The sequence below is a fragment of the Drosophila teissieri genome, chromosome 2R, assembly GCF_016746235.2.
Source record: "Drosophila teissieri strain GT53w chromosome 2R, Prin_Dtei_1.1, whole genome shotgun sequence".
Lineage (NCBI taxonomy): Eukaryota > Metazoa > Arthropoda > Insecta > Diptera > Drosophilidae > Drosophila > Drosophila teissieri.
In genome coordinates, this window is record NC_053030.1 from 11972199 (window position 1) to 11999376 (window position 27178).

Genomic DNA, 27178 nt, shown 5'->3' on the forward strand with positions numbered 1-27178 from the left:
TTCAACAACAGTGCTACAACATGGGACATACGACAACATTGTCTCAAAAACACTCGACAAAGTTTCGGTTTCACTTTGGTTGTTGTTGCCACCGATTTTTGCCGTTTTCGTTGCTGTCAACTTCCGGCGGACCAACCTGTTCCGCTTGATTGTTCTCGGTGCTCTCGAGCCGGAGCTGGAGCTCCGGCTTTGGCTACGGCTACGGCAACGGCTCCGGTTCCCTCGTCATGAAAGGTTAATGACGGCTCCTGTCAGCGCCGAAGGTCACATCTAACGCTTGCCGCCCACCGGCGCCCACGGGGTGGTGGTCCTGGTGGGGTCAAACGTGCAGCAGGTAAAAGTTTCGTTTCCCAGGACAAAAACTCGGCGGAAGGGAAGCTGGGATGGGGATGAGGAGAGGGAGAAAGCCAGGTCCTGTGCTAAATACCAGGACTGCTGAGCGGCAGCTCCGGGGGGTAGCAGAGCGTAAAAGTTAAATGAAACGAAACACGTTAATGGCCTCCGCGCGGAATGGATGGGGGAGGGGGAAGGGGAGGAGGATGGGCAGGAGGATGCGCCACCCTGAAAGGTGAGAGGCTGTCCTGTTAAAGCCATGGCCCGTGGAAAGTGAAATCGCCGGCTTGCCAAGTTGGCAGTGCTGGCCAAGAGCCGTGTAATAAAATGATATCGTTGGCTTAGTTAAGTAGCAATAAGCTGGAAAAGGTAGCCCAATATTCGTTGGGCGCCACCTCTCAATCACGGCGTTTCAGGTTGATATTAAGTTATTTAGGCTATTTAGACGCCAAGCGAAGACCTCTTCGGGCTTCTCGACTGGGTCATTACAGCCAAATTACAGTATATTAGGTTACCGCTTTGTGTCGGGGTGGAAACTCGACTGAATTTTCCCCCTCCCGCACCTGCCGCTATTCAGGAATTTCACTACAACTAATAGTGCTGCTAATTAACATCCTCGAAGTTGTGGACCTTGGGAAATGGCTAGCTTAAAGCCATTCGATTTTCCACCGTGCAGCAAAACTGGCGCCCAATTGTTAAAGCACACAAAGAAAACTCAGCGCCAAGAGCATCGAGGGGATGGAGGGGATGGAGGAGCCAAGACCAGCCAAAAAAAAAATAAAAAAAGAGGAAAAAAGTACAAAGAATTATGTATCACTTCGTTACGACTTACTTCCACTTAATTTATTTTCACTTGCTTTTAGCAGCAAAGGGCGAGCAAAGGAAAGGTCGGATGGCTGGTCGGATGGGAGGGCAACTTTGTCTGAGCCTCGGAAAATGAAAGAAGTCGAAAGGCAGAGGGAATTGTACATTATACAGTTGGTCAATAAAGTCTGCACACATCCAGGGCTTAAAAATGTTGATATATATTCCATTTAATGAGATACGGCGGTGAGATATGTCCACTGAAAAGTGAGCCACACATTGCTTCTGCCGATCGGAGTGTTCATCGCTTTAAGTCTTTATTAATAGAATGCTAAAGCTATTGAATTTGTATTTATATTTTATTGAAAATAAAGTTATTTAATAAAACTGTGATATGTAAATGAACTTCATAAAGAGCTGTATTTATTTGAAGCTGCATTGTTGCAAACAAATGTTGAGTGCGATGGCAGACTTCGCCTGCAGCTCACCTGGAATGGTACTCAAACTTTGCATGCCCACTGTCCGATTTTGGCCAAAAGAAGAAGAGCAGGCCCGCAGGCGTTGGCCAACAACTTGCAACAACTTCAGACGGGCTTCCCGTCTGTCTGCGAAAAGCATTTGACTTTGCATTTGTCTGCAACTGCAGGTTGCAACGCTTTCGGCCTTCACACCTTTTGTTGTCCAAATGCTACGGCTGCTCCCATTTCCCATTTTCCCTCGACCATTTTCACCGCCATTTCCACCGGTTTAGGGCTTTGGGCTTTGGACTTCGGACTTCGGAAAACGCCTTTCGAGTGGCCGGCGCATTAATTCTCAGGTGTGCAATTTAGTGTGCGGCCAATTTCGGTCGGTCGGTCGGTCGGTCTGGACAGGAAGAGGAAGCCCAGGAGCGTCTGTTACGTGTTGACCACACGCTGCTGTTTTTTCGGTGGGTGGGATCCAGGTCCACCCTTCCGCCCCACCGGGTTGAGAAGAGGGTGAGCTTGAAATGTTAGGAAATTTTAAACGGAAGTTCGCGTTTTCTGCCTTTGCGGCTCGGCTCTTATTGTTGGCTGTGTTTCCGCTGCTCTGGTATTTTTGGCCTCACATTCCGGCGATCCGTGCCCATTTCCGGCTGAAACAAAACACGGCTTAAAGAGCTGCATGCCACACTCTTCACTCACGTCTTTAACGAACAACTTTGGCGGCGAACTCTACGCGAAACTTTTCAATGGACTACATTTGCTATGCCATGTTAAACAGCAAAAAAATGACAGCGCAGAAGGTTAAGACGAGAACTATGGCCAGCAAAATGGCGCCGGCTATAATTTTGAGAGGACGCCAGAAAGCGGTGGGGAAGGAGGAAAAATAAATATATAAGGAGCGGGCAACTTGAAAAACTTTTAATAATTGCATTTTGCGCAAGCAGCAGCATCGACTTCAACTGGCTCACATAATAAACTCCCTCAACCACCGACCACCACCCACCACCAACCACCCACCGCCCACCGCAAGGCCATCCAAAAGCGGCCATTGCTGCAGTTTGTGCATCGACACCCAAGCAACAAGACAATCAGCTAAGAGATACTCACGAGCCGGGGGAGAACAGGCGATGACTGGGCCACAAAAATAACCGAAAAGTAATTCCCCACAAATGTAAACTTGAGCTTGAGCGTACAAAAGTCGAGTTTTAAAATAAACTTGCAGTCAGCCAGCTCTATTTTTCTTTCTATCCATCGGATCGCCAGGGGATCCGAGGATGGGGCATCTCTGGAGTTGGTTAGCGAATAGACAAAAGTCGTCGGTGGAGGTGGCGGCGGTGGAGGCGGGGAGGGGGCGCCACTTGGGGCACAAAAGGCGCATTTTCCATGAAAGAAAAGTGGCTAACTAAGTCGCCGACTTGGCAAGCCGCCCCTCCACCGCCGCCGCCCATCGACATCATCAGTGGCGCAGTTTCGAGAGCCTCAAGAGCTGCTCCTCCATCGATTTTTGTGGGCCAGAAAATATGGCTTTCAGTCGCTGCTCCGGAAAAGTCGGCAGCTCCAGGAATTAAAGCAGCTCCGGAAAAACAATGGCAGCTGTCTTAAGGGATAAGATGTGAGTAAGTTACGGCTGCCTGGTGCTCGAAATTAAGTGAATGAGAAGATACAACAAATTAAGTATTCCAGAAAAAGTTGAAAGTTTTATATTTTTGTATCATTTATATATTTTATATTTTATTTATTGGATGTAAATCTCTTAAATAAGGTGTTTCAGTGGCCAGCGGCTTACATTTCATGATGGCATTAAGTTTGAAGAGATTTAACTAGCATCACGCATAGTATTCATTTAAGAGCCAGCTGAGTCTGTGCCAAAACAGCAGATTTAATATTATAATAAAAAGTACGATAAAACAGCGTGGTTCAGGACTAATAACCTACAAGTGCCCATGAAACGGGTCAATAATCCACGGAATGTGGCAGATCATCATCTGATTTCATCAACACCCGACCCCATAATAATATGAGACCCACTTTATTAAATATGAAATATGCTCCATCGCCGCTGTCGCCTCGTATTCTCGCATTCGCCATGGCCAAAGGAGTCGAGGGTCCTTTTAGCATGGCCAGCACGTAGCAAACGCAGTACGCTCAAATACATGAGATAAAATGCCGGACATTAAGTCCTCGGGGGCAGGACGATCAAAGCGTTTCGCCATCCTAGGTAAAATGCCACAGGCGAAGTCTAGTGCATACACACATATAGCGTAGAGTAGAGTAGAGTATAGTATAACGAACATCTTGCTAAATTTCATGCTCAACTTGCGTGTGTCAAAAATGCGAAATTGAAATGCTTTAAAATTTAACATCTCACCACGGCTCACATCCGACTCAGGGGTAAGATGCAGCTGCCAGGATGCGGCAAGGACTCCGCTCCGCTCCATTCTGCTCCTTTCCGCTCCTTTCCATTCCGTACCGATCCGTGTTAGTGGGCAAACATTTTTATGCAAAAATATTTTGCATGTCACTCCCATCTGCCGGCTTGTTGTTGTAGCCCAGGGTCTGTGTATTTGCCACAGACTTTTGCATGCATAACAAGTCAGCGAAGCGGACGGACGGGCGGACAAACGGACGGCCAAGCAAACAGGGCAAAAAATGGCCAAAAGGATGCGAGGCGGGTCGAGGGGGAAATCCAGGAAAACTCGTGGTAGCAAAAGCCACGCACACAGCCAGACGAGAAGGAAAAGGCAGCGCCGGCAGCAGGAAGCGCATACAAAACTTTAGCGGCAACCGGTCGCATTTCGTAATCTTTGCAAATAAACGCGTGAAATTCCAAGGCGCACCACAGTGGGGCATGCAGTGGGTTGGGTGGTTTCTGGGTGGTTTTCGGGTGGTTTTTGGGTGGCTCATTGCGGGGTGGTGCTGCCACAGTCGCCAGTTGGCCGACATGTGCGCGCCATTTTTGGCATACAGCTCACACGCGAAATTGCGCATGCAGATTAAAATTCTTGAACGCGCATTTCCGTTTCCGTTCCGTTCGCTGTGTGTGTGTGTGTGTATGTGTGTGTGTGTGTGTGCACGAACGTTCGGGAAAATGCCAGGCATTTTCTTGGCTCTTGCAGCGGGGGAGTGCTTGAATTTCCACTTCAGCTTTCGGTTTTGCCCTCTGTTTGCAGTGCTGATTGCAACCTTGAAGTGACCCCGTGCCGAATGAAGTTGTGAGCGGTTGGGAATACTCAATAAAATTTGTATCGAATGCGACAGCTTGATGTAGGGATTTGCTGGGGATTTCCACTCGTTTTGATTAGAGTCCTAAACGTCGCAGCTGAAATCAAATGCTGATTACATGGAAAACATTTGATTACATGGGAAAACATTTGAACGAGTGAACTAATACATGCATGCCCTCTTTTTTAAGCAACCAAATGCTGCAACACAGAGCATTACTTCCATTTCAATACCTCCAGTTTACTAATTGTTTTGCATTCAGTCGCTAATTTGATAGTAATCAAATTCGCCGTCAATGTTTCAAAATTGTTTGTATAAACTTCCGCTTCACAAGACAAGTAAACTATGTTAATTACTACTTGTACATATCCCATTTGGCAAAAATGGTGATTCCGACAGGGAAACAAAACACAGTTTAGCGAAAAAATGGAAGGCGACACTCTGGGAATAAATCACAAAGTCGCATATTACTCATACGCCGCGTGTCCCTAATAGGCATTGACAATGGCATATTACTCATTGCATTAGGGAGACGGGGGCATGATTTTCGCTTGCTTACGGACCATTGTCATTGATATGCAGGACCTGTTTTCTGTCCAGTTTTTGGACCTGTATGATGCCGGGGAAAAAAACGAACTGGAAAACGCCCAGGGTCAGCTTTCTTCGGCTTCGTTCCTCCAATTCGGGCACCCAAAACGCACATCAAATAAAAGAAATGGCTTTGTTTGCTGCATGTGGCATAGAATATCAAGCTGATAAGGGGATGGGATGCGGATGCTGATCCCAAGGATGGGCACGAGGATGTGGTGGAGCTGGCGGAGCTGGTGTGCTGGCGCATAAATAATGTGACCTGCCTGACTGCGATTATCTGTGAACTATTTTTCACACGTTGCCGGCATACAAAGTGGTCCATTCTCTGTTTCCCCGGCAATATATGAGCTCCTTGGCCTGCTGAGGCCACTTGGCCCATTCATTTCCACATCCTGCTCAGCCATCCACACACACATACACCAACACACACACACATGCTCACTGGGCAGGGGCATAAAAAGCATATGTGATGAGGGGGAATTTTGGCATAGTTTTTTCGGCTGTTGGCTACTTACATTGTACTGAAATAATGAACAATAATATCCAGAGGCGTCGATCGAATGTCGGTCTCATGACTTCATCACTTATCCAGGGATTCGTTGGTATGGATTTTCCTGTTCGACGTTTATTCCGTCCGAAACCGCTCAGCTTTTGCGTTGGCACATGTGTACTATTTGTCGAGGAATCTGCAAAAACGGAGATTTAATTAGAATGGAGCAAAAATGTTTTTAAGCCAATTAAACAGTTGCAGGTAGTAAGGAAGGTGAAAAGGAAAAATCTAACAACTGTTTGCACATGAAATTAATTAATTTTCCACAAAAACTTTGTTGCATAACGTTAGGCGGATTAACTGGATGGAGGAGAACGCTGCCGTATAGAGACATCAGGCGGCCACATTTTCGACAGCATTTTGTCTGCAGTGTTTGGAGTGCAGGGCAAACAAAGAGAGACGACAACGACAAGTGGGGTGGGACGTTGGGGGGATGGGGATGAACGTACCACTCGGACTCCACAAAGCGTGCACATACTTTCCACCAGCACTGTGACTATGGATGCCCGGGTTTTGGGTAGCGACACAAGGCAAACAAAATTAGCAGCAAAGCTGACGGAGCTGTTAACGAATTGACGTTGCCAGGACTCCCATGCCTCCCATCCTCCCATGACTGCCATGACTCGCAGGACTCGCCCCTACACTCATAACCAACGAATGACGAAGGACGTCGCTCCTCGATTATGCATATGCGAAATCTGGCAAAGGACTGGAGATGTAGAATGTGGGAGCTGAGCCCAATCAGAAGTCGGCTACAAAGTTGTCCAACACGGGCTTACCAATTTGGAGTTGTTACATCTCGGCTTTTGCTATTTGCCGGACACAAAGGATTCGATTTACATCAAAAGCAATTTCGAGCACAGAATGCATGCATGTATGTACATACGAGGCGCACTGCAGACCACTCCATGCAGTGTAGTGTAAACTAATGCAACTTCGAATATAAGCATGTGCGGCAGCAAACAATGGGTGCAACAACTATGCGGCCACTGTGGCACAACAATGACAGCATTGGGCAAACATATCACGCGATCAATTTGTCAAACAAGCTGCAGCAGCAGCAGCAGCAGCAGCAGCAGCAACATCAACTGCTACAATAGATAGATGCAGCAACAGCAGTTGACCCCTGAGCCCTGACCCCTGACCCCGGGGCAACATAAATGGAGCAAGCGCTGCCATGGGGAAAACACTGGCAAACAAGAGGGGCGGAAGAAGGGGCATTCCCCCGCCATTGTGGCCCACAAAATTGACAGCAACAGCAGCGACATTTGACGCACATCATCAATATGTGGACTCATATGACTCTGCATATGGCCGGCCACCCACTGCCCCTCGAATTCCGGGTATCCTGCTATCCTCCCATCCTGCTATCCTCCTATCCTGCTATCCTGCTATACCGATACCCCATGACATGTCGCACAGCTGTCATTATGCCACCCAACAACGAAATGCAGTGACAAACTATTACATGACGATTGTATGTTAACAGGAGCTTGAAGGTTGGCCCAAAAGCTTCTCCGGCTGAAAGTCAAGTTATCGGACAAACAGCAGATGCATCGAGGGCCCTCGACTTTTCCTTGCCGCATAAATCAAGCATATGGTGGGCAAACCCATTACGGGCAGGTGCCGTCGACCGGGAGCTGCCAGTAGTTCTCCATTTTCCGCACATTTTCCCGGGCGAAATACTTAAATGCCGGTGTGCTCGCTTATTTATGGTCAAAATGTGAAGTGCCCTTTGGTTTATGGGCTTTAAAACGAATGTATAAGCACGAAATCAAGAAATGTGTATTTCCTAAAATCCTTAAACACCGCATTGAAATATTCGAGAAGTCCATATAAACTAATAACTTACAGAAGATCTTAAAACAGTTTATAAAATAATATATCCAGGGATACTTATTTATAAGTATAAACTCAGATAAAGAAGTAGTACGATTGATAAGAAAAGCCTGCATATTTCCACCTCTCTCGCACTTCCTTCAGCTGGTTACAGGGTATCTGATAGCCGAGAGTGCTGACTAAAACACTTTCAAACTTAATTCCTTAGCTTTTCATAAAGCCAGTCCAATGAGCAATGTCAATCCATTGACTGCTTTTCAGCTCACCGAACAAATCAATAATCGTGCGAACCAGAAGCACTGCTAAACAGTTGAATAATTAGAAAATGCCAATTATAAGTGTTATTTTGAGAGCTGAGCAAACCAATTAAAATAAAAGCAAATCCGAAAGAGGAGTGGCTGCGACTACTGACATTTAATCGCCGCAATTTTAAAGCTATCAGCAGCAAGCTCATGATGATGCCAGCGATACATAAACAATAAAAGCCAATGGTATGTAAATTTTACCAATTTACCGCAACAATGCAAACGATCCCGGGAAATTGTTAGACGGGAAAGGAGGGTCAGCAGAGGTCGAAGCGAAGGAGGGGAAAAGTGGGAAATTCGGATGAAATCATTTCGTCGAGCTTTGTAAAACTGCAAATGTGTTGCAGACGAACATTGCTGGTTAACCGCAAAACATCAGGCAATAGAGGCGAGTGCCAAACGAATCCAGTTGGGTAAACGCAAATTAAATTTACAAAACCGAACCAAACCGAACTGGAAACTCGACCAGCAATTGGCAAGTTCATTTGCAGCTTGAATTTTTATTTCATTTCGCCATTTCAGCTCGCCTTGGCAAATCATTTCCATTGACAACTTTCGCCCCATAATTGACGGGTGAAAAACAATAAAACAGTGTGCCAGTTCCAGTTCCATACCCATTTCCATACCCTAACCAATTCCCATTGGCATCTCCATTTCCATCCATCTGCGGTCGCTTTATTGATGGCAAATGAATTGGCAGTGGGAAGAGCTGAAAATAAATAAGGATTAACAGAGCGGCGGGAGAATAGTCTTAATTTTTCATTCCGCCATTCGGCTGAATTAATATGCGTAATTAAATTTTTCGGCCGTTGTATTTGCTTTTAATTTCGAAACTTTTAATTGCATTTGCGCTGGGCAAACATCAACCGAATCTAATGCATTCCATTATTGCGGATTATTCCGATTTATGCTGTTTCATTTTCAACGCCTAGCAGCCAATGGAAAACACCTTTAAATTGCCATTTAAAGTTCTGCTGATTTCCCACCAGAGCGGCATCGACACCTGGATCCTTTTCACTCGGCCAGCTGACACTTGTAGGTGGCCCTAATCAAAGGCTACACTAAGCTGCTGCTCAGGATAATGGCAGGACGAGGGAGAGCTGTGGCAGGATCCTGGCAGAATCCTACCAGAACCCTGGCAGGACCCGGACAAATGCAAAGTTAAACAACTTCGACACTGTTGCCGCACAGTTCATTGTTCGGGTGGGAAATGGGGGGTGGGGCAGGATGGGTTGGGGTGTGGCAAGTAGCAAGTAGCTAGTAGCTACCCTCATCCTCCTTCTCCTTCTCCTTTCACTATCACAATTTCCACATCGACGCGCTGCGCTTTCCCTTCTCTCGGGCCACTTGAACAAATTTTTCTTTGTCTTTTGCATGCCCTCTCCCCCACATTCCCCACATTCACCATTTTCCGCATTTCCCGCCCATCCCACCGACAACATGACTTATGTGGCTTGGAGCGAAACAAATGTGGAAAGCACAAAAGTCAACATATTGAATAATGATTGGTAGGCGAAAAGCGAGCCCCCCTCCCCCTCCGTTTTTCGAAAGGGAAAGAAAGTTAGAAATGGGTTTCCACATGTTTCCCTTTTGTCCTTTGCATGTTTCTCTTTTTTTGTTTTATTTTGTGCTGTAAGCCGCCTTCATAATCATAGGCGATAAATTCTGTGAGCAAAAAATTAATGATGCGAATTTCTTTGTTGCTGCTGTTTTGGCTTTTATAGGCTTCCTCGATTTTAATCGAATTTTCCAACTTTTAGCATGTGCAATCGATAAGCGAGTCTTTGATTGATAATGCTGAGCGGCTTACTGGCTTCGTCTCGTTTTAAACCGGATGTGCAATTAATGGGATTACGGCGTAGAAATTTAGCAAGAACGCAGGATCGGCTTTAATTCGAACCGACGAATGACCAAGAACCAAGTCGGCTGAATGCCAGGTCAAAAGCGACGGACAACGGGCCAACTCAAGACAATGGCCAGCAGGCAACTGGCATGTTGCCATGTGGGTTACCTGGAAACTGGACTCTGTCTCTGTCTCTGTCTCGGCGAATGCCATTCGATTACGGCGGAGTGGTTTGGATTGGAGTGGATTGGACTGGAGAGCAGAGGAGCGGAGAGGATTGCAGTGGACTGGCAGAGAAGCCCCATTCATCCGATGCCACATGATGGAGGAGAAGGCCATTCCGCAGACGGAAGCCGGAGAAGAGTCAAAAAACAATCAGGCGGGTAAATTGATGTCAACAACTAGTTGCAGACCAGTTTGCCCAGAAGAAACTACAAATACAATGGCAGAAAATAAAGCAAAACTGACGAATTCATTAGAATGAGTTCTTCAAAATGTATCTGCTATGAATTCTTAGCAAATAGTTAGGGACAAATATTAAATCCATCATTCGCAGGTTAAAGAAAATAGGCCAGCACATATAATTAAAGAATATCATAAAGTTCGCAGCTTTAATCAAACTCCATATCTGTGAGTTCTGACTCCTTGTAATAAATAATGCAACAAATTACTGCCTCGTAAGCGCTCAATAGGTAATTGAGCCATGAAAACCGCACTTAAATTTGCAATAAATTGTTAAGGCAGCCGCCGAAGCACGAATATCTTGCTTCATATTTATGCATTCAATCATATCAACTTCGCTTAACGACTCTCTGCGAACTTCAATGTGGGCCAACTTGTTGTGGGCTGAATAAACTCGAAGGGCTCGATCGGAAATCAAATTAAAATTTCATGCTTTAACATTGTGTTCCAATTACTGTCGCAAACAATTTATACGCATCTCGTGGAGCGGGAAGACCTGGCAGTGCCCAGCATCCCGATCCCAGGCCAAGAGCCATTTTTCAACCCAAAACTTTGCCCATCGGTACGAGTATATGGTATATGGTGGTATATTGGAATGTGGATGCTGAGGAGTGTGGAGTGTGGAGCTTGGGAAATGGAAAATGGGAAATGGGAAACGGGCGGCTGGCAACCCAATTCGGGCTGCCAATGCCAAGCGGGTCGTTGTTATGTCATGAAAAATGCATTTTTCAGTACACAATAATAATATATGTAACACAATAAATTGCGAAACGCAAAAAACGAGCTGAATGAGCAGGGCCAGCGGAGTGAGGAAGGGGCAGAGGGGGCTATGGTGACTGGGAGAAAATGTTATAAAATTGTTATCGAGCGCATAATAGCAAATGTTGCAAAATAACTTTTGACAAAGTGCACTCAATATCACACAAGAGGCAGCTGAAGGACCTCCAATAAGAGGGTGAGTAGTGAGAGTAGTGTATGTGTGTCAGTGGCTGACACAATGAAAAATCACAGATTGCAAAGGCTGCGAAACTGCAGGCGAAACTTTGTATTAGATGAAAAATAAAAGCCATGGCCACCGGGGAAAATCGCAACATAAATTGACACAATTCGATGAAAAGCCAAGCAGATCATTGCATTCGCCTGGCTTAAAAGTGGCAAGCCATCGCAGTAAGCCACGAAGTAAGAAAAAAAGTGCTGGAAAAGCTGGAAAATAAAACTTGCACATCGCCGGCATTTTCTCGTCATCGCCTTTTCCACAGTTTTCCTGCCGCCTGTCAAGTCGTGGGCATGTAAACCAAATTACGGCAACACATGTGCCGCAAAATATGCAACAATTTGGTGCGGCCGGGAAAATGCGGGGTGTTGGGGGGGTGTGGGAAAATGTGAGGAAACAAAAAGGAAAATCCCAGGCGAACATTTTTCGCCGGCGTCGTGTGTGCGGTGGGCGCAAAAAACGTGGCACGAAAAATTGCAGTGCATAACTTTAGGCATTTTCCTGCAACTTTAAGGGCGGCGCTCGTGGCGAGGGCGGAGGTGAGGGCGTGGCACGTCTGTTGCATGCCTCTTTGCGCCCCAACACAATGGCCTGCATATGCGGCGCCCAAAGTTATGCCAGTCGCTGATGGCGACGAGGGGGCTGAGTTAGCCCGTTTGCAACCAGTTCGCACCAGAATGCAACTATTAGTTTCACATAGCTGGGCAGCGGCGACAAATTCCCAGCTAGTCACTAGGCCATTGTGTTGACAAGGCCGAAAATCGGGTCAGTAGTAAATCAACAAAACAACTCGCCACTCGGCCCTCGGCGAACAATGGCAATCATTGTTTTCTGCGGCTGGCGAAAAATGCATGCTGCATAGTTTTAGTTGTAGAATCCACAATCCGTTGATTGCCAGCCATCGAAAATGTGCATGCGAGGAAGCGCGGAAATTTCGCATTTATTTGCTGGTTGGCGAGTGGAAAGCCGGGGAAAGCAATGGAAAACCAGTGGAAAAGCAAATGTAATGAATCGTTGAGCGCCGTGGCCAATTGTCGAAAATAAACGAAAAGCAATATGAATTCATATCCGGCATGCATGGCGAGTTTTTGCAACAATTGCCTTTTAAATTATGCAATAACTGTTGCCATCAAACTTGCAAGTCACTTAATAGGATTAGCTTTTCACTGCAGACCGAGGAAATGTCATTAGATTATTCCAATGCATATTAGGTCATCAAATACATATGAAGCAATCACGAAGTTTCGATAGTCTCGACTTGCAGATATCACTACCAATTTTGTAGTAAACTTACGTCGAATCAGCCTGCGTTTTAACTTCTAGCCAAACTTCCACCGTGATAGTTGAGTAGTTTCAGACATTGTTGCATACTGAAAGTAACTATTTTGCAGTAGGTTAAATACCTCGCGGCATTCCACTCAAAGCCGCAATCTATGAAAGCATTTTTGAGGCACTTTTTTGTGGCGCCCGGCACATCTGACGTTAATGGGTTAACTTAAGTGCTGGCTTAAAGCCCACATGCCAACATCAGCTATCAGCGCTTCCGTGCACACTTGAATTCACACACAAGAAGGGGGTCTGATTGCGCGCGGGGCTAGGGGTCAGGGGTCAGGGGCGTCGATTGAAGCGGGGGTGCGGAGGGAGGCGGAGACGGAGACAGGCCGGAAAAGCTCTCGGCGGGAAAGTCCCGACTGGCGATTAATCAATAACCACTCAGCGGCTGAGTCCAGCCGATTTAATGGACGCGGAATGATGAAGCCGCCCGCTGTCTACATTTCCATGGATGTGAATGGAATGGAGTGGAGTAGATTGGAGGGGAGTGGAGTGGAGTAGATTGGAGTGGATGCGAGTGTGGGTGCATTAAATTCGCCGGAGGCCACTCTTAGGCGCTGGCCGCGATGTCAGGCGGAATGCAATGAAAACGAGGCCAACTGCAGGCCCAGGAATTTGGCCCTTTTCGGTGTGCAACAAGAATTTCTCATTTGGGCTTCGATTATGGGTGGCCACAGCGAAATTGAGATGGAGAGAGATGGAGAGCGACTGGTGGCCATTTTTGGGCATTAGGCGATGCGCATTTTTGGCAGAGTGTGCCATTCCAGGTCACTGAACTCGGCAAACAGAGTGAGATTGGGAAAACTTGGACACTTTATTTTAACATACATTTTCATTAATTTAACATACATTTTAGATTGTTGTATGTGACCTAATAGTTTGTATACTCTTAGACACCGATAGCACCAATTTAAACAGAAATGTAGGGTACTTGAGCAGCAATAAATTCAAGTTTTGAACTCCATTTTTGGCTTGCAGAATGGAGCGGTGGCATTCCATGATTAAAGTGTGATTTTTATCAGTCCACCGCTTAGAGGCAACAGGCCAAAGCAAACAGACCGTCAGATAGACACGATTGTCGTCATAAATTTCGGTGGAACACGACCAAGTTGGAGCCCAGCACGCAAGCACAAACACACAGTTGCTGACCCGCCTGCTGGAAGTAGGTAACACAAACACCTGCTCACACACACACACACCTGCACACACATACAGGGGCCGAGCGGAAGCCACGTGAAACATGACCCTCGATACAAGCGGCAAAGTTTGCGTGCCAAACAAAACACATGGCAAAAAGGTGAGACGGAGACACGGCAAAGATGAAAGCCAAAAAGTCACCTGCAAAGCGAGAATGGCGGTGATGGGTGCAAGCGAGAGGGCAAGCTGGGTGGTAAGAAGGGAAAGGGAGAGGAAGAGGGACACTTGCTTGCATGTGGCACGAATCGCCAGGCGACATCGAAGCGACACAAACATTTAAAAAAGCATTTCATTCGCATATCTACGCCATACCGGAAATTCTATATCAACGCAAATTGCTTATGGCCAAAGGAGATACAAATCAGAGAACTGCAGCAAGCCACCGGCACCCTAAGTGCACCCGGTAAACACCGGGTGTTTCAGCACCCGGGTGTTTGTAGACACTCTATTTCAGCAAAAAAACAGGTGTTTTGCACCGGTGTCTTTGTATTGCACAAAAAACCGGTGTCTGCAGTCAACAAAATAGTGACGCCAAGCAACGATCGGCAGTACTTTCTGTATGCATAAATTTGTATGGTGAGCGAGACGGTCTCAAAATGAAGGTGAAAGGAACAAAGGTCGAGCAATGTTTTGCGATTTGATGTATCTAATGTCTTAACAAACATCTTATATATTTTTAATTTGATCTATTAACACTATTCTATTTATATTTTTTTTCGCTTGTTTTTTTTATTATACAATTTTATTTATTATAAAATTTTTTTATTATTATTTTAAAATTATACATTTATAAAGTTAAATATGGGCAGCCGATATTACAAATTTTAACAAAGCAAATAATATAATATATAAAAAAGAAAAGTCTTTTTCGTGTTGTTAAAATTTCTGTAAAAAGAATGAAAAAAAGAGGCTATCTTCAGATTTTGGGCATAATATATATCGTTTTTCAGGAATTATGCTACCACAGGCACTCTAGTGTCTAACAGACACCCGGGTGTTTGGCGAGACACCCGGGTGTTTCCGAGAAATAAATGAGTGTTTTTGCCACTCATCCCTTTTTGGGCACTTGCCTTTTTCTGCATGTTTGCCTTCTCTACCCTTCGTTATGAGTGGCGAGTGTGATCGGTACCCGCTACCTAGAGTGCCGCATTGATTCGGGTGCGCGCACACCAGGGTGTCTGCAGACACCCGAATATTTTGAGCTTGCAGAGACGTTGAGGCACCGAAAAGCGAGAATCAAAAAACACACTATGCAAATTCGAAATAACATGTTTCAGCAAGTGTTATGAAAGTGATTCCTATAAATTTGTTATCTAAGACACACAGTATAAAAATGCTAGAAAATGTATTTTAGATACAGGAAAATGTAGAGGTATTCCGCTTTCAGTTGCTTTCACTTGGCCCACCTTTCCAATTCTCTGGCCAAACATCGGTTGTCGCTTGTTGCGTCATTTATTGGGATAAGTAACATGAGACACCTTTCAGTTTAAAGCTCGAGTCCCAGGCAACTGAGTCCGAGTTTCAGTGGACGAGCTTTTTAATAAACTTAAGTGGATCAGGTCGCAAAAAAAAAAAAGGCGATAGAAACACGAACGCAGCTCAAAAGAGGACAACAGAGACAAATTTCGTATTTATCCTTTTCATTTTCCGCAGCGCTTGTGTGGCGTGCCAAATGGAAATATAGCCAGCGAGCCACGTGAATTTATTTATGTGGGTATTTGTTTTCGTGGCCATGTCGAAGCGTTTAACCCGCCATCGAGGTTAATTAAAAGCAAAGCGCGCCCAAAACTATGCCACGAATTATGCACTCCGCTCTCGCACACCCACACACTTACACTCCCACACATAGCAGCACACACGCACACACACTCCCAGCGGAGGTCAGTGCGCAGAAAATTATAAATATAAGCTCATTAAAGGCTTAGTCGCTGCAGGAGGTCGCCCCGCTGCGAACGCTGTCCATTTTAATTAGATAAAATTGCATTTTGCATAATTTTAAATGCCCGCACACATCAATAAATCGAGCTCTCGCCCGCGCAGCATGGCAACTAATTTATGCCTTTGCTAATTAAACGACCCACAAAAACGACGCCACCAAAATGAGGCATTCATTTTAATTGCTTGCGAATACGAGAAAAACAAAAAGTCCAAATTCAAATCCAAATTCGATTTTCCACAGCGTCCAAATCAATTAGGTGGCCGCACAGTTTTGTTACCCAAAGTGGGCAAAACAAGTCAACACGGTTATAGGAAACAATACCTATTAGGATCCTTTACTCTAGCCTAGATAGAGTCACCAGGACTTAGAACTCATCCTTTCACTTATTGATCAAGAAGTCCCATGTATCAAATGCAAAAAAAAATAGCATACTTTTACACACTTCGATCAAAGAACTCTGTAAGCTCCAGCCTCGCGTATTGACATTCCCCACTTTGAAGCTTTGAAGCTGTTCAGCAAAACAGCTATTTATTATTTACAAAGGCCCAGGCTAGTCTATGTGCGACTTAAATCTCCGCAAGCGTCTGCATAAGTTGTGCAACTTGTTAGCAGCCCGTAAAGAAATTCGCCGCCTACTTAGCGGCGTGGCAATTACCGCTTGCCGCAACCAAGACAAACTACTCGCTGAAGGGCAACAGGAAACACGAGGCCATCGTGATGGATGGGAGGATGTGGGGATGTGGCGATGCGGGGATGCGGGGTCGGCGGTTGCGACGTCGTCGGTGGTTGGAGCTGTCAATTATAGCAGTTTGCTGAAAGTTGCCGAGCAAAATGCTGCCTGCACCGCACCGAGCTGAACTACACAAACACCCACCATGTGCGGCCGTAATTAAACAATTAGCGAGGTGAGTGCCACTTAATTAAATAATTTGCAGCCATGCGGTTGTAAGGCTGTGAAAAAAACAGCCAGCTTTGCGAGTCGCGTCGAGTCTGCGATGCCCTGCCATTCTAATTTACAAAATAATTCGAAAGGCACAGAAGGCCAGAAGCTCTGAAGCCCATCGCCCTGCTAATATTGTTTGCCTCAGTGGGGCGCCCCCGAAATATGACGTCTCATCAGCCGAGAAAGTTGGCTAGCATGTGGCAAATGGCGACAGGTGTTTCAACACCATTTCGTGCATGCCATAAAAATAACCCAAAACACACACACACACACACCAAGTATGTACATGACATGCCTGACTTTTGCGTGAGTGTGTGAGCACATAAATGAAATTATGACATATTTAAATGGCATACAACAGGCAACAGGCTGCCTGGCTGCCCCTACCCTTGCCTTCTGTGCCACACCTCCACCACTCCCCCACTTGCTACGCCGCCATGACAGGCGACTTCCGTTTCCGGTTCTGTTAGCCAAGTTCTCCAGCAGTTAACCTGGGCGCATGTTCATTTCTAGTTGCTGCTGCCGCTGCTGCTACTGCTGCCTGTATAATTTACAATTTAGCGCCATAAATGCTGTGTCGTTTTGCTTTGCCCTTCTGTGAGGGCCCACGGGGCGTATGCGGAACATTGCGTGCGTGGGTCGGGTCAAGTGCGTGTGCCATGTTAATTAGGTGACAATGTTATCAAGGTGGCGCCGGCAATCGCTGACACGGCGGTTAGATTGGTTAGGCGATTAGAGGCCAGGCTGATTGGCCAATTAAGATTTGGTAATATACGGCACTAAGATACCAAGTCAGGACAAACTAAACCCTAATAATCCTGCCAAGGAGGTATGCATTTTTAAATCACTTCTAAAGTGTATGCAAGAACATATTTATTTTGATATAGTTATGCCCAAGGACAACTAACATTGTAAACACCTATTAAATTGACAGATTAAACTCAGCCATGCATTTTTCACAAATACCAACTTGATAGCAATCTTATTTCGACAAATCTTATTTCGAGTAATCCTTCTGGGAGTCGCATCCAACTGTCATCACCTGAGGTGGTCCCTCACCTGCAACGATAGAATGATAATATGACATTAGTAGCTGGCTTTGTGTAATTTATAATTTATTTTCGCATCTACTTAAACAACAAACAGCAACACACAAGCAACGACAGCACTTTCGGCGCTTTGCTCCGGTCGTTAGTGTTTTTCCGGACTTTTCCGGACCCGGTGCGCGGTGCACGGCAAAAGGCTTAAATGATTAATTAGGCGCGTCAATACATGCGAAAACAGTCGACATGTTGTGAATGTCCTTGTGTGCACGGATTTGTTTTTGCCGCTGATGCGGTGTGAAAATCACGTGTTGAAAATGGCGTGAATTCGTCGTCTGAATAGCGCAATACGCGTAGTACTCGTTCAAACACATGGACAACGGCTCAAAACACAGGTAGCATCGCATGTACACGTTCGCATGGACGACACACGTGCGTTTGCATTTATTTTGATGTCATAGTTTTCGCTGGCGACGCTCTGATTTTAATATTTAAATAAATGCCGTCGTTGATTGCGCATACGACGCGTTGTTTGCTGTTTGCCCCACCACTGCCACCTGTGCCACCTCTGCCACCACTTTTGTTGCTGTGATTGCAGCGCGCTCGGTTGTTGTTTGCATAAGACAAATTGTGTTTGTTTTCGACTTTACCCAAATCCCAATTATATGCCATGGCAGAGCTCCATTTCGCATTTGCCAGCAATGCCAGCAATACCAGCAATACCAGCAATCCGATTGCAACCCGAAAACATTAAAAATTATACAAATATTGATGTCGCACTGCGAGCGCAATAATGTTGCTGCATAAAGCCATTTGATGGTCTGCAGCTGGCAATGAGTGGCTTAATTGAAATACATTAGCAGAGCTTTACGGCGCTGCCGGCGAGTGAATCACTCATAGGTGGCAAAATGAGCCAGATAAAAAGCAGATGATAAGGGAAAATCCTTTAAACAACAAACACTACTCGTTGCAAAACAACAATATTGGCGAAAACCAAGTCATCTGAGATTTATGCCAGTTAAGCAGGCTGCCAAATTAAATGTTAACTAACACTATTATACGGCAAATCTTGATTCGGAAGTAGAATATTATTCAAGCTGCACAAATCAGATCAACCTTCAATTTGTTTGGGCTAATTTCTGGTGTATTTACCACATTAGAGCTGACCTACTTAGGTGCAAAAGGTTACGGGGAAAAGTGAACCCATCTGTCAGCAGCCAGCACTTTTCCATGGCCGTGTAAGTGACACGCGGCTCTAATTCATTATTTTCTGGGCGGATGCCAGACACAGGCTTCCGTATTTGAACATATTATTTATGGCAAACAATTTTCGGCGAAAAACTCTGCAAACCGACCGCAAAACAACAAAAAAAATGGGGAATGCGTATGCAAATGGAATATCCATTTATTATTGCATACTTTTGTGAGCGGCCGCACTCGAAAATTAAAATACGACCATCCAGACTGGAAACACTTTTAATTTATTAAAAATTCTATTGTCAGTGACTAGGATAACAATAACCACAGGACATGCGTACTTTTTCACTTTTTCACACTTTTCCCCGCCCAGCCGTGGGAATTCCTGGTTGTCACACACAATTTTTATGTCGCTGAACTCGCTCGACAGCGGCTACTTTGGATCCGGCATCCGGATACGGATCCGAATCCGGGGATCCATATACGTACGTATACGTATACGTATACGTATACGTTATATGGGGGTACCAACTCGCACCACAATACGTTCTCTGCTGCTGATGCCTTTTCACATGGTTTTGAATGAATGACACATAAAGTTCTTTTTATTTCAGCTGCGTTTTGTTTTTGCGACATTTTTATGAATGCCTCGAAATGCTCTCCCTCATTCTTTTCCCCATTTTCCCCCTTTTTCACCCTTTTTCCCCCTTTTTTTCTTGCTCCTTCTGTATTTTGTGTGGCTCAGCTTTGGGTTTATTCATGCGGAATGCGACGCATAGTTTTTTGCCAGTCCAACCGCCCCCCTTTTTGTTTGTTATTGTTTTGCCAACAGTTCAGGCCAAAACGCACACACACTCACTCACACACACACACATGGAGACATGGCTGGAAAACCCTTTTCAACGCAAATATGTTCCATTAGCAATGGCTCGACAACGATTTCAGTGTTTTTTCGCCTCGCTTCTCAGTTGCTTTTTTTCTAACTGCTGTTAGCTTTCTTTTTGCATTTTTGGCCTGGCATGTGTTTGGCTTTCTGTTTTGGTTTGTTGGCATACTTTTGCCAAATGGAAATTATAGTCTAGTGCGCCTGCCTTTTTAGCCATTAATTTATGGTGGCAGCAGATGGAGGTCACCATGCCCCATCTCGGCTCCCCCAAAAAGGAGTCTGCGAACTTTGGACCCACTGGTCGGCGGTGCGGAAAACCAAACCAAACCGAACCAAACCAAATCACATCAACTGAAACTGAATGCGAATCTGAATCTGAATCGGAATCGGAATCGACTGTATAATCAAGCCGGCGCTGAAATCCGTGAAATGCAAACCATGCGACGGCTCAAAGTGCCTACCAATGGCCCAAACCACACTGTTTTGGCCACGAAGGCAAACAATCAAACAAAGCCCCTTTTCCGGGACAAATAGAAAAATACAAACAAAATGACACGCAAATGCAATTGAATGCACTTCTATGGCTGCCACGGCTGCTCCCCCGCAAAAGTTCTGGTCAGTGCGCTATTGTTTACCTTTTTTTGTGTTTTGTATTTTGTGTTTAAATTTAATTGGTTTCCTATTTAAATTGCTTTGCGAGTGGCGCAAACGCAGGGCGGCCGGCAATTTTCCCTTGGTGATTGTTTGGCTTGGGGCCACCCTCACTTGGATTCGTATAATTTGCCTTTGATTGCCGTCTATAAAATTGGAAAAAGCGAATGAAACTCACATAAATTGGCCATCACTGTCCTTTGTTGTTAAGGCATATACCATTTCGTGTGGCACACTTTATGGCTCTGTGCCACATTTATTTAGATAACCAATTGTAGTTTTTCCAATTAAAATATTTCGTATTTCGTATTTTGTATTGCGCTGCGTACTTGGCAAAATGTGAAATTGAATTGTTGCCCCGGGAAAATGGCATCTGTGCCAGAGATTTTCATTTGGCAGCAAATGAAATATTTTTTACAACTGCGTTTTATGACACGCCCGGGGGCGTCCGCAGACTTATGCAGCTCAGTGTTTGCCACTCCCATACGTACTGTAAATTTACTTAAGCCACCATTACCGGCCAACAATAAAACGCCTCTTAAATGTAAAGTAAATATCCAAATTAAAACACATATCCAAAATAAAACTGGTTTGGCAACTAGGTTTGTGTTTGTTTTGTTTGTTCGACGAAAATAAATATTTAGATGGAAATAGTTTTGGGTTCTGACACTTTGAAAAGGATTCATTTTTAAAGCAAATAGGGCAACTTCAAAGTACATCAACTATATTTTAAGAAAATAGGTGTAATAGGTTCAGAGCCAGTTGGTTTGAAATAATCATATTTTTTACATCACTCTGTATTCCTTCTACAAACTATCAGTAATAGTAGTTTATTTGGGCAACTTTATTAAGTAGCAATTACCTGTATTTTGCACTGTTTCAAGTGCTGGCAACGGAAATGCGTAAATCCCGTTTCCAAATAACAAACCAATTTTCGCACATTCTATTCTCAGCAGAGTTCCGACTAAATATCTAAGCCAGAACAAAACAAAAGGGGTGAGGGGGAGGGGGAAATAAAAAATATATATTTATAACTCGTTAGCCCCTGAGGCCAACGGACTAGTCGGTTTGGAAATTGAGTGTGTGTGTCTAACTGGATAATGGAGTCGAGAGCAATTGAAGCGCATGCACTGATTCCATAAGCGTTTTCCCATGAGTTTGTTAGTCGAGTCTGAGTGTGGGCTCTAAGCCCGACCGAAACCCTTTTTATCGGCTGGCCAGCAACAACTACACACTACACCCTACACACTACACACTACACACTACACACCACACCCCACACACTACACCATACCGACCATAAGCCCAACTGAGCGGACGGCGTTTGAAGGGATTGCGAACGGCAATAGAAAGAAACGCATAAAATATTAATAACTGGATTTGCCCACTGCTGGCCAAACAAAGCCCAAATAGAAAATACAAACACTACCACACACACAACAAACAGCATACAAGCGGAGGAACAGTTGGCTAAAACTGCTGGGGCCATAATCCCATTACCGGGGTCAATGCGCCCACGGTGGTCCAGCCGAGGGTTAAGTTGGCCTGAGCCCTTCAACTTGAAGTTGCAAGCCCAACTTGAGAGTTTTGGCCCGATGGCTGCGATTGGAGCTCCCCGTCCAATAAAATGGGTAAAAATCAAAATCAAAATCATGAGCCCGGATCCGGATTGGTGGCGTCAAATGCCGGACTCAATATTCGACGGAGGAGCACAAAAAAAACAAAAAAAAAAGAGAAAAACAGGGACTGCAATACACGAGTTGTACGTGTAATTGAATTTTGTGGTGCGTCGTCGCTGGCGTCAATTTATTTGACCACGTATTGTGTGTGTATGTGTGTTTGACCGCCGTTGGCAGTGGTGGTGTTGTTGGCGGGGGGATGGAAAAACAGGGGGTGGTGCTGGACAGCGGACAGCGGGCTTGGGGCGGGTTGGTTGGTCACTACGTGCGTATTACACGCCGAAAGGGTTATGGCCAGCGTAATTGTATTGGCCGGGCTAAACATGGCGCTTAGCTGTCTGTCCCTCTGTCTGTTTGTCTCTCAGTCTCTCAGTCCCAGCACCCAACCACCCACTTTTCGCACACCCAGCGATCCCCTTTTGCCCGCCCAACCCCTTCTGTTCGCCCCTCCCTCCCCCTGCGGTCAGTGTGCCACGCACGTTTCTAATTTTGTGCGTGGCTTGTTAATTTTTTTTTCCGCATTTCGCCGCTGTTCATTGCCGGCAATGTACAAGCGGCCTTCATTTGGCCTAAACGAAAAGCTCTTGGAATTTTCCCTCATTTGGCGGCCAGCAGAACAACAAAAAAGTTCATTTAGCCATGAGCTGTTTATTATCCGCCAGTTGAGTTTCGATTTTGGTGGCTGTCAATGGGAGGTTCTTGGTATGGATTCCTTATTAAAAAGCTGCTTCTATTTTCAAGGAACAAGAGTAATTAATGTTAAGGATTGCCTAAGCAATTAAATGTCTGCAAAGAAGTCATAAAATATAATATATTTTAGGCTATTATTTGTTGTTCAGAGTTTTATACATTTATTTAATATACCGGAGTGTATGAAGTTATTTTGAAACCGCTTTATTTGCTTTTAAATTAGTGTTTTATAATAAAAGTGAAGTAATTATGAAGAGGTACCGCACTTAGTATTTTGAGAAACGTGTGCACTTTTATCAACTGATTTTTAGCAAACCATCTCTCTTCATTAGCTAATTTCATATATGAGCCCCATTTGTTTAATTAATAATAGAGCCTCGCCAGAGTATCCCCTTATAAGCAAGCCATGTTTGCTTTTTGCAGCTCAAACATTCTCTAAAAATACACAATTTGCTCTGGATAAACAGAAATGTTAATCCGAAACTCGGCCCCTCATCTCGCATCCATAAGATACTTTTCGTGCCTGAGCCAAGCCAGCAAAAATGGTTCCGCAAATCTCATGCATCAACGCTTGACAATGTCCGAAAGAGAAAGAGAGAGAGAGCGAGAGAGAGGGGGGCAAAGATTCAAGTCCTGCACAAACACTAAAACTGAAATCAAATACCTTTGCCCTTAAGCACAATTGACATTTTGCACATGACATGGCAAAGCGGGAAAGAAAAGCCGAAACAGAGCGAGAGTCGACGGGAAAAGCAGGTGAAACTCGATGCTGCACTTGCCCACTGACCTCGAAGGTGTGCCAGGGGAAGAGGGGAATGGAAAATTGAGGAAAATGGAGAAAAATGGGGGGCGTGGCATGACATTATACGCTTGTTATAATCCCTGGCAACATTTTTATTGCAATTGTCAACCGGGGCCATAAAGCAGCCGAGAATCCCGACACCTACAACCGTTTTCCCTCTGTACCAATGCGAGGCGACACAAATTGAAAATATGACAAGAAAATTCGCTTCAGCAGCAAGTAGGTCGGAAAAGCTGGGCGCCACTGGGTGGCAGTGGGTGGCGATGGGTGGTGGGGCGGTGGCAGTGATAGAGCTGCAACTGTGGCAGTTTGCTAACTTGCCAAGAAGTGGCGTCGAAAGCATATTGATTTCGGGAGCGGTGGGGAAAATGTTTTGCCAACGTTGCCAAAAGGGAAAACGTATAAAAAAGAAAACTGGTAAGTAAAGGGTACATTTCATGTGTGTGTGGTAGTGGTAGTATGTGTGTGTGTGGGTTGCAATGAAAAGCGCATGCATCAAGGTGAAGTCAGCAGTTTCCTCCTTTCGACGACCGCTGATGCTGCAGATGTGCTCAGCCGAGCAAATAAAAATAATATTTTATCCACGGCGGAAAAATCGAGAGGAAGGCAAGCAGAAACAATGAGTCGAAAATGCGTTTTCGTTCGTTTCGTTTCGTTTCGCTTTTCCCGCTGCCCATTGATATGCGCGAACAATGAGCCAGGAAACTGGGCGCCACTAAAGAAGCCAGAAACCGAAACTCACCATCACCATCTCTATATAGTAGTTGCTCCGCGTCTATATAGCTCCATATATCCCTGGGCTGACCCAGATAGTCGGGCTCCATGCAGGAGTTTATTAGCTCGGCCAAGTTTACGAGCCGCTGCGCAAATCAGTGGTAGCGGATAAAAAATTATGGCACTTTGGGGCATTCCTAATAGTGTGTGAAACAGGAAAATTCGACTCGCGTATCAGCGAATGTGCGGGGAGTTCATTTCCACTTTATAGATGGCCACATGGTGTAGCTTCCGAGCACGGAGGTCTTAAAGCAGAGCTTTGAAATTAAGCCAAGGAATTTAAAGGCATTTAATAAGTTCCAACTTCTAGATGGTATACATGATGCCAGTTTTATTCCCTACATAGAAAAGCAAAAATTCCATAATTATTATCATTAAAAATATAGAAAGTAGAGCAAATGCAAGGCCTCCTTGCTTTTTTCCTACCAAAAAATTGGTTTAGTTTGGCCAAAAGCACAACTTGAGGTGCAGTCGACGTGGTCAACTGGCCCAAGTGGCCGGCTCGTAATGTCGTTATAATACTAACGCACAAAACAAAACTCTTATTGAGGCCAGTCGGTGGGTGTTTGCTGTTTCATGTTTCGCCTTTTTTATGACCGTAAAAATGCCATAAACATGTTTAAAGTCGACCAAATAGGCGCTAAGCAGCGCAAAGTGCACTTGTTGAGCGCGTTTCCAGTAGCTGGGCACCTCATTTCCTCGTTTAGCAGCTTATATTTATATTTTCATTTTCATTTTATTATATGAGGCATTCATATTGGTTGAAAAGTTTTCCAGCAAACTGCTTGAGCTGCTGTTGATTTTAGCCGCATTTAAAGCCCATTTCTTTATGGCGCAGGCTCTCGCAGTTTCGCCTGTGTTTCTTGAAACTTTTCGAACTGCTCTCAGCTGACTCTTAAGTGGGTTAACACCCATAAGATGGGAGATATGCTCGTAAGTTTGGTTTTATGCGTTCCCCGTATTGTTTCCCACGACTCGCTCCTCATCATCATCGCAGGACCCATTTAATCAGCCTTTCTTTATGGCTTTCGCACTTAAGTGGCCGGCGCAAACGACTCCTGGCCACGCCCAAACGCCCCCCAAACGCCCTGGTGTATGCAATAAAAACTAAACAAATCGCTGCCAATGGCACTTATTATCACCTGAGTAGATTTATCACCTGCTGACCGCAGCAGACCAAAAATTAATATACAAATAACACACACACCCACACACAGTAAGAGAGCAGGTAAACGACAGCCGTGTTTATAAATGGCAACTGAAATGTAACACGACGCCGTCTGTCTACGAGTATGTGTGAGAATATGGCCAGGAGTGGGCGTGGCCTTATCACAAGCACTCACACAATGGCTGGCCGCCCTTTGATAAATTTACTACACAAATTGAGTCGCTAAATTAGAACATTTATTTTTGCTGCCCCAAAAAAAGAAAAGAAAGAAAGGACGATGTCTAAGGAAGCGAAAAGGAAAAAATCCCCCAAGTGCGTTTGCCACTTGATGTGGCATCTAAGGAAACCCGAATCTGCCACTCCTCCTCCCCACCCACCAAACCCATCTCGTCCTTGCTTCTCTTATGCCACCACCCACCTCCCTCCACCCACCGAGCACCCGGTCATGTTGCCTTCATTATTTTGGACCAGCGCATCGACATCGACTGGCTGCACTTCATACTTAAGCTCGTCCAAATCTCGAGAGTGTAATTTATTGTTATCATTTGTTTGGCTAAAAGCAAAAAGACGACCAGCACAGCGAAGGACGAACGAGAACCCAGAAAATACCAAGGATTCAGTTACGAATGGGAACTGTGGGATGCTCTTTGGCAGGGTAGATGGTAAAGTTCCAGGGAATTAGCACAGAAAGTACTTACAATCAATTTGTTCTACATTTAAAACTATTTCAGTATGTTCAAAATGAAATAAAGTTATAGGTAACTTATACAATATTAGTATAAATATCACAGAATCTACAAAAGGTGTCTAAAAGTATGCAACAAACTGCATTGAATCCTTTGCAATTGTATTAAATTATTGCATAGTTTTAAACAGTTTAATAGGTAATCTTTTTCACCTTGGTGCCAAAGCTGAAATGCTGCGATGTGTAGAGTATAGCCAGCGATTGTGCCAGGAGAAAAAATTAAGAACCCACGAATAAGGAGTGCGACGAGCGGTGAGGGAAGGGGGAAGAAAGCGAAATAGAGGGCGTTGCTGCACACAGACAGACGCGTGCGCACGCACACACACAAACACTCACTCGCATACCCACACATGCACGGCATTTAGATAACTAAAGTAATTTATTTTATATGGAGGTCATGTGCTCACGGACATGTGAACGTAAATAGCAAAAGGAAGAGACATTCACACAGATACCAGACAGCGGACCATTCTGCGTGTGTGTGTGTTCGTGTGCATGAGTGTGTGCGTATGTGTATGCTGGAAAATTACGCACCGAAACTGAGACATTTCCGCTCGGCACAAATTTTGTGCTGAGAGCAGCAGAAAACAGAAGCAGAACAGACCAGGATCCGGATCCAGAGCACCAGGACATGGACACGGACATCAGTTGGCCCAATTTTATTGCCCACTTTCGCTGGGAATTAGCATGCGAATTAACCAGAATCAGAATCACAACTAGAACCT

General features: G+C 45.0%; 1 protein-coding gene across 1 annotated transcript in view; it reads right to left on the reverse strand.

Moving 5' to 3' along the window:
* Window positions 1–27178, reverse strand: part of LOC122614876 (hemicentin-1) — a 126476-nt gene that overhangs the window by 87674 nt on the left and 11624 nt on the right. The window contains exon 2 of the mRNA XM_043789587.1: window positions 5930–6100. Within this exon, the coding sequence (XP_043645522.1) occupies window positions 5930–5987 (58 nt within the window). The 5' untranslated portion in view covers window positions 5988–6100. The remainder of the gene's footprint in view (window positions 1–5929; window positions 6101–27178) is intronic.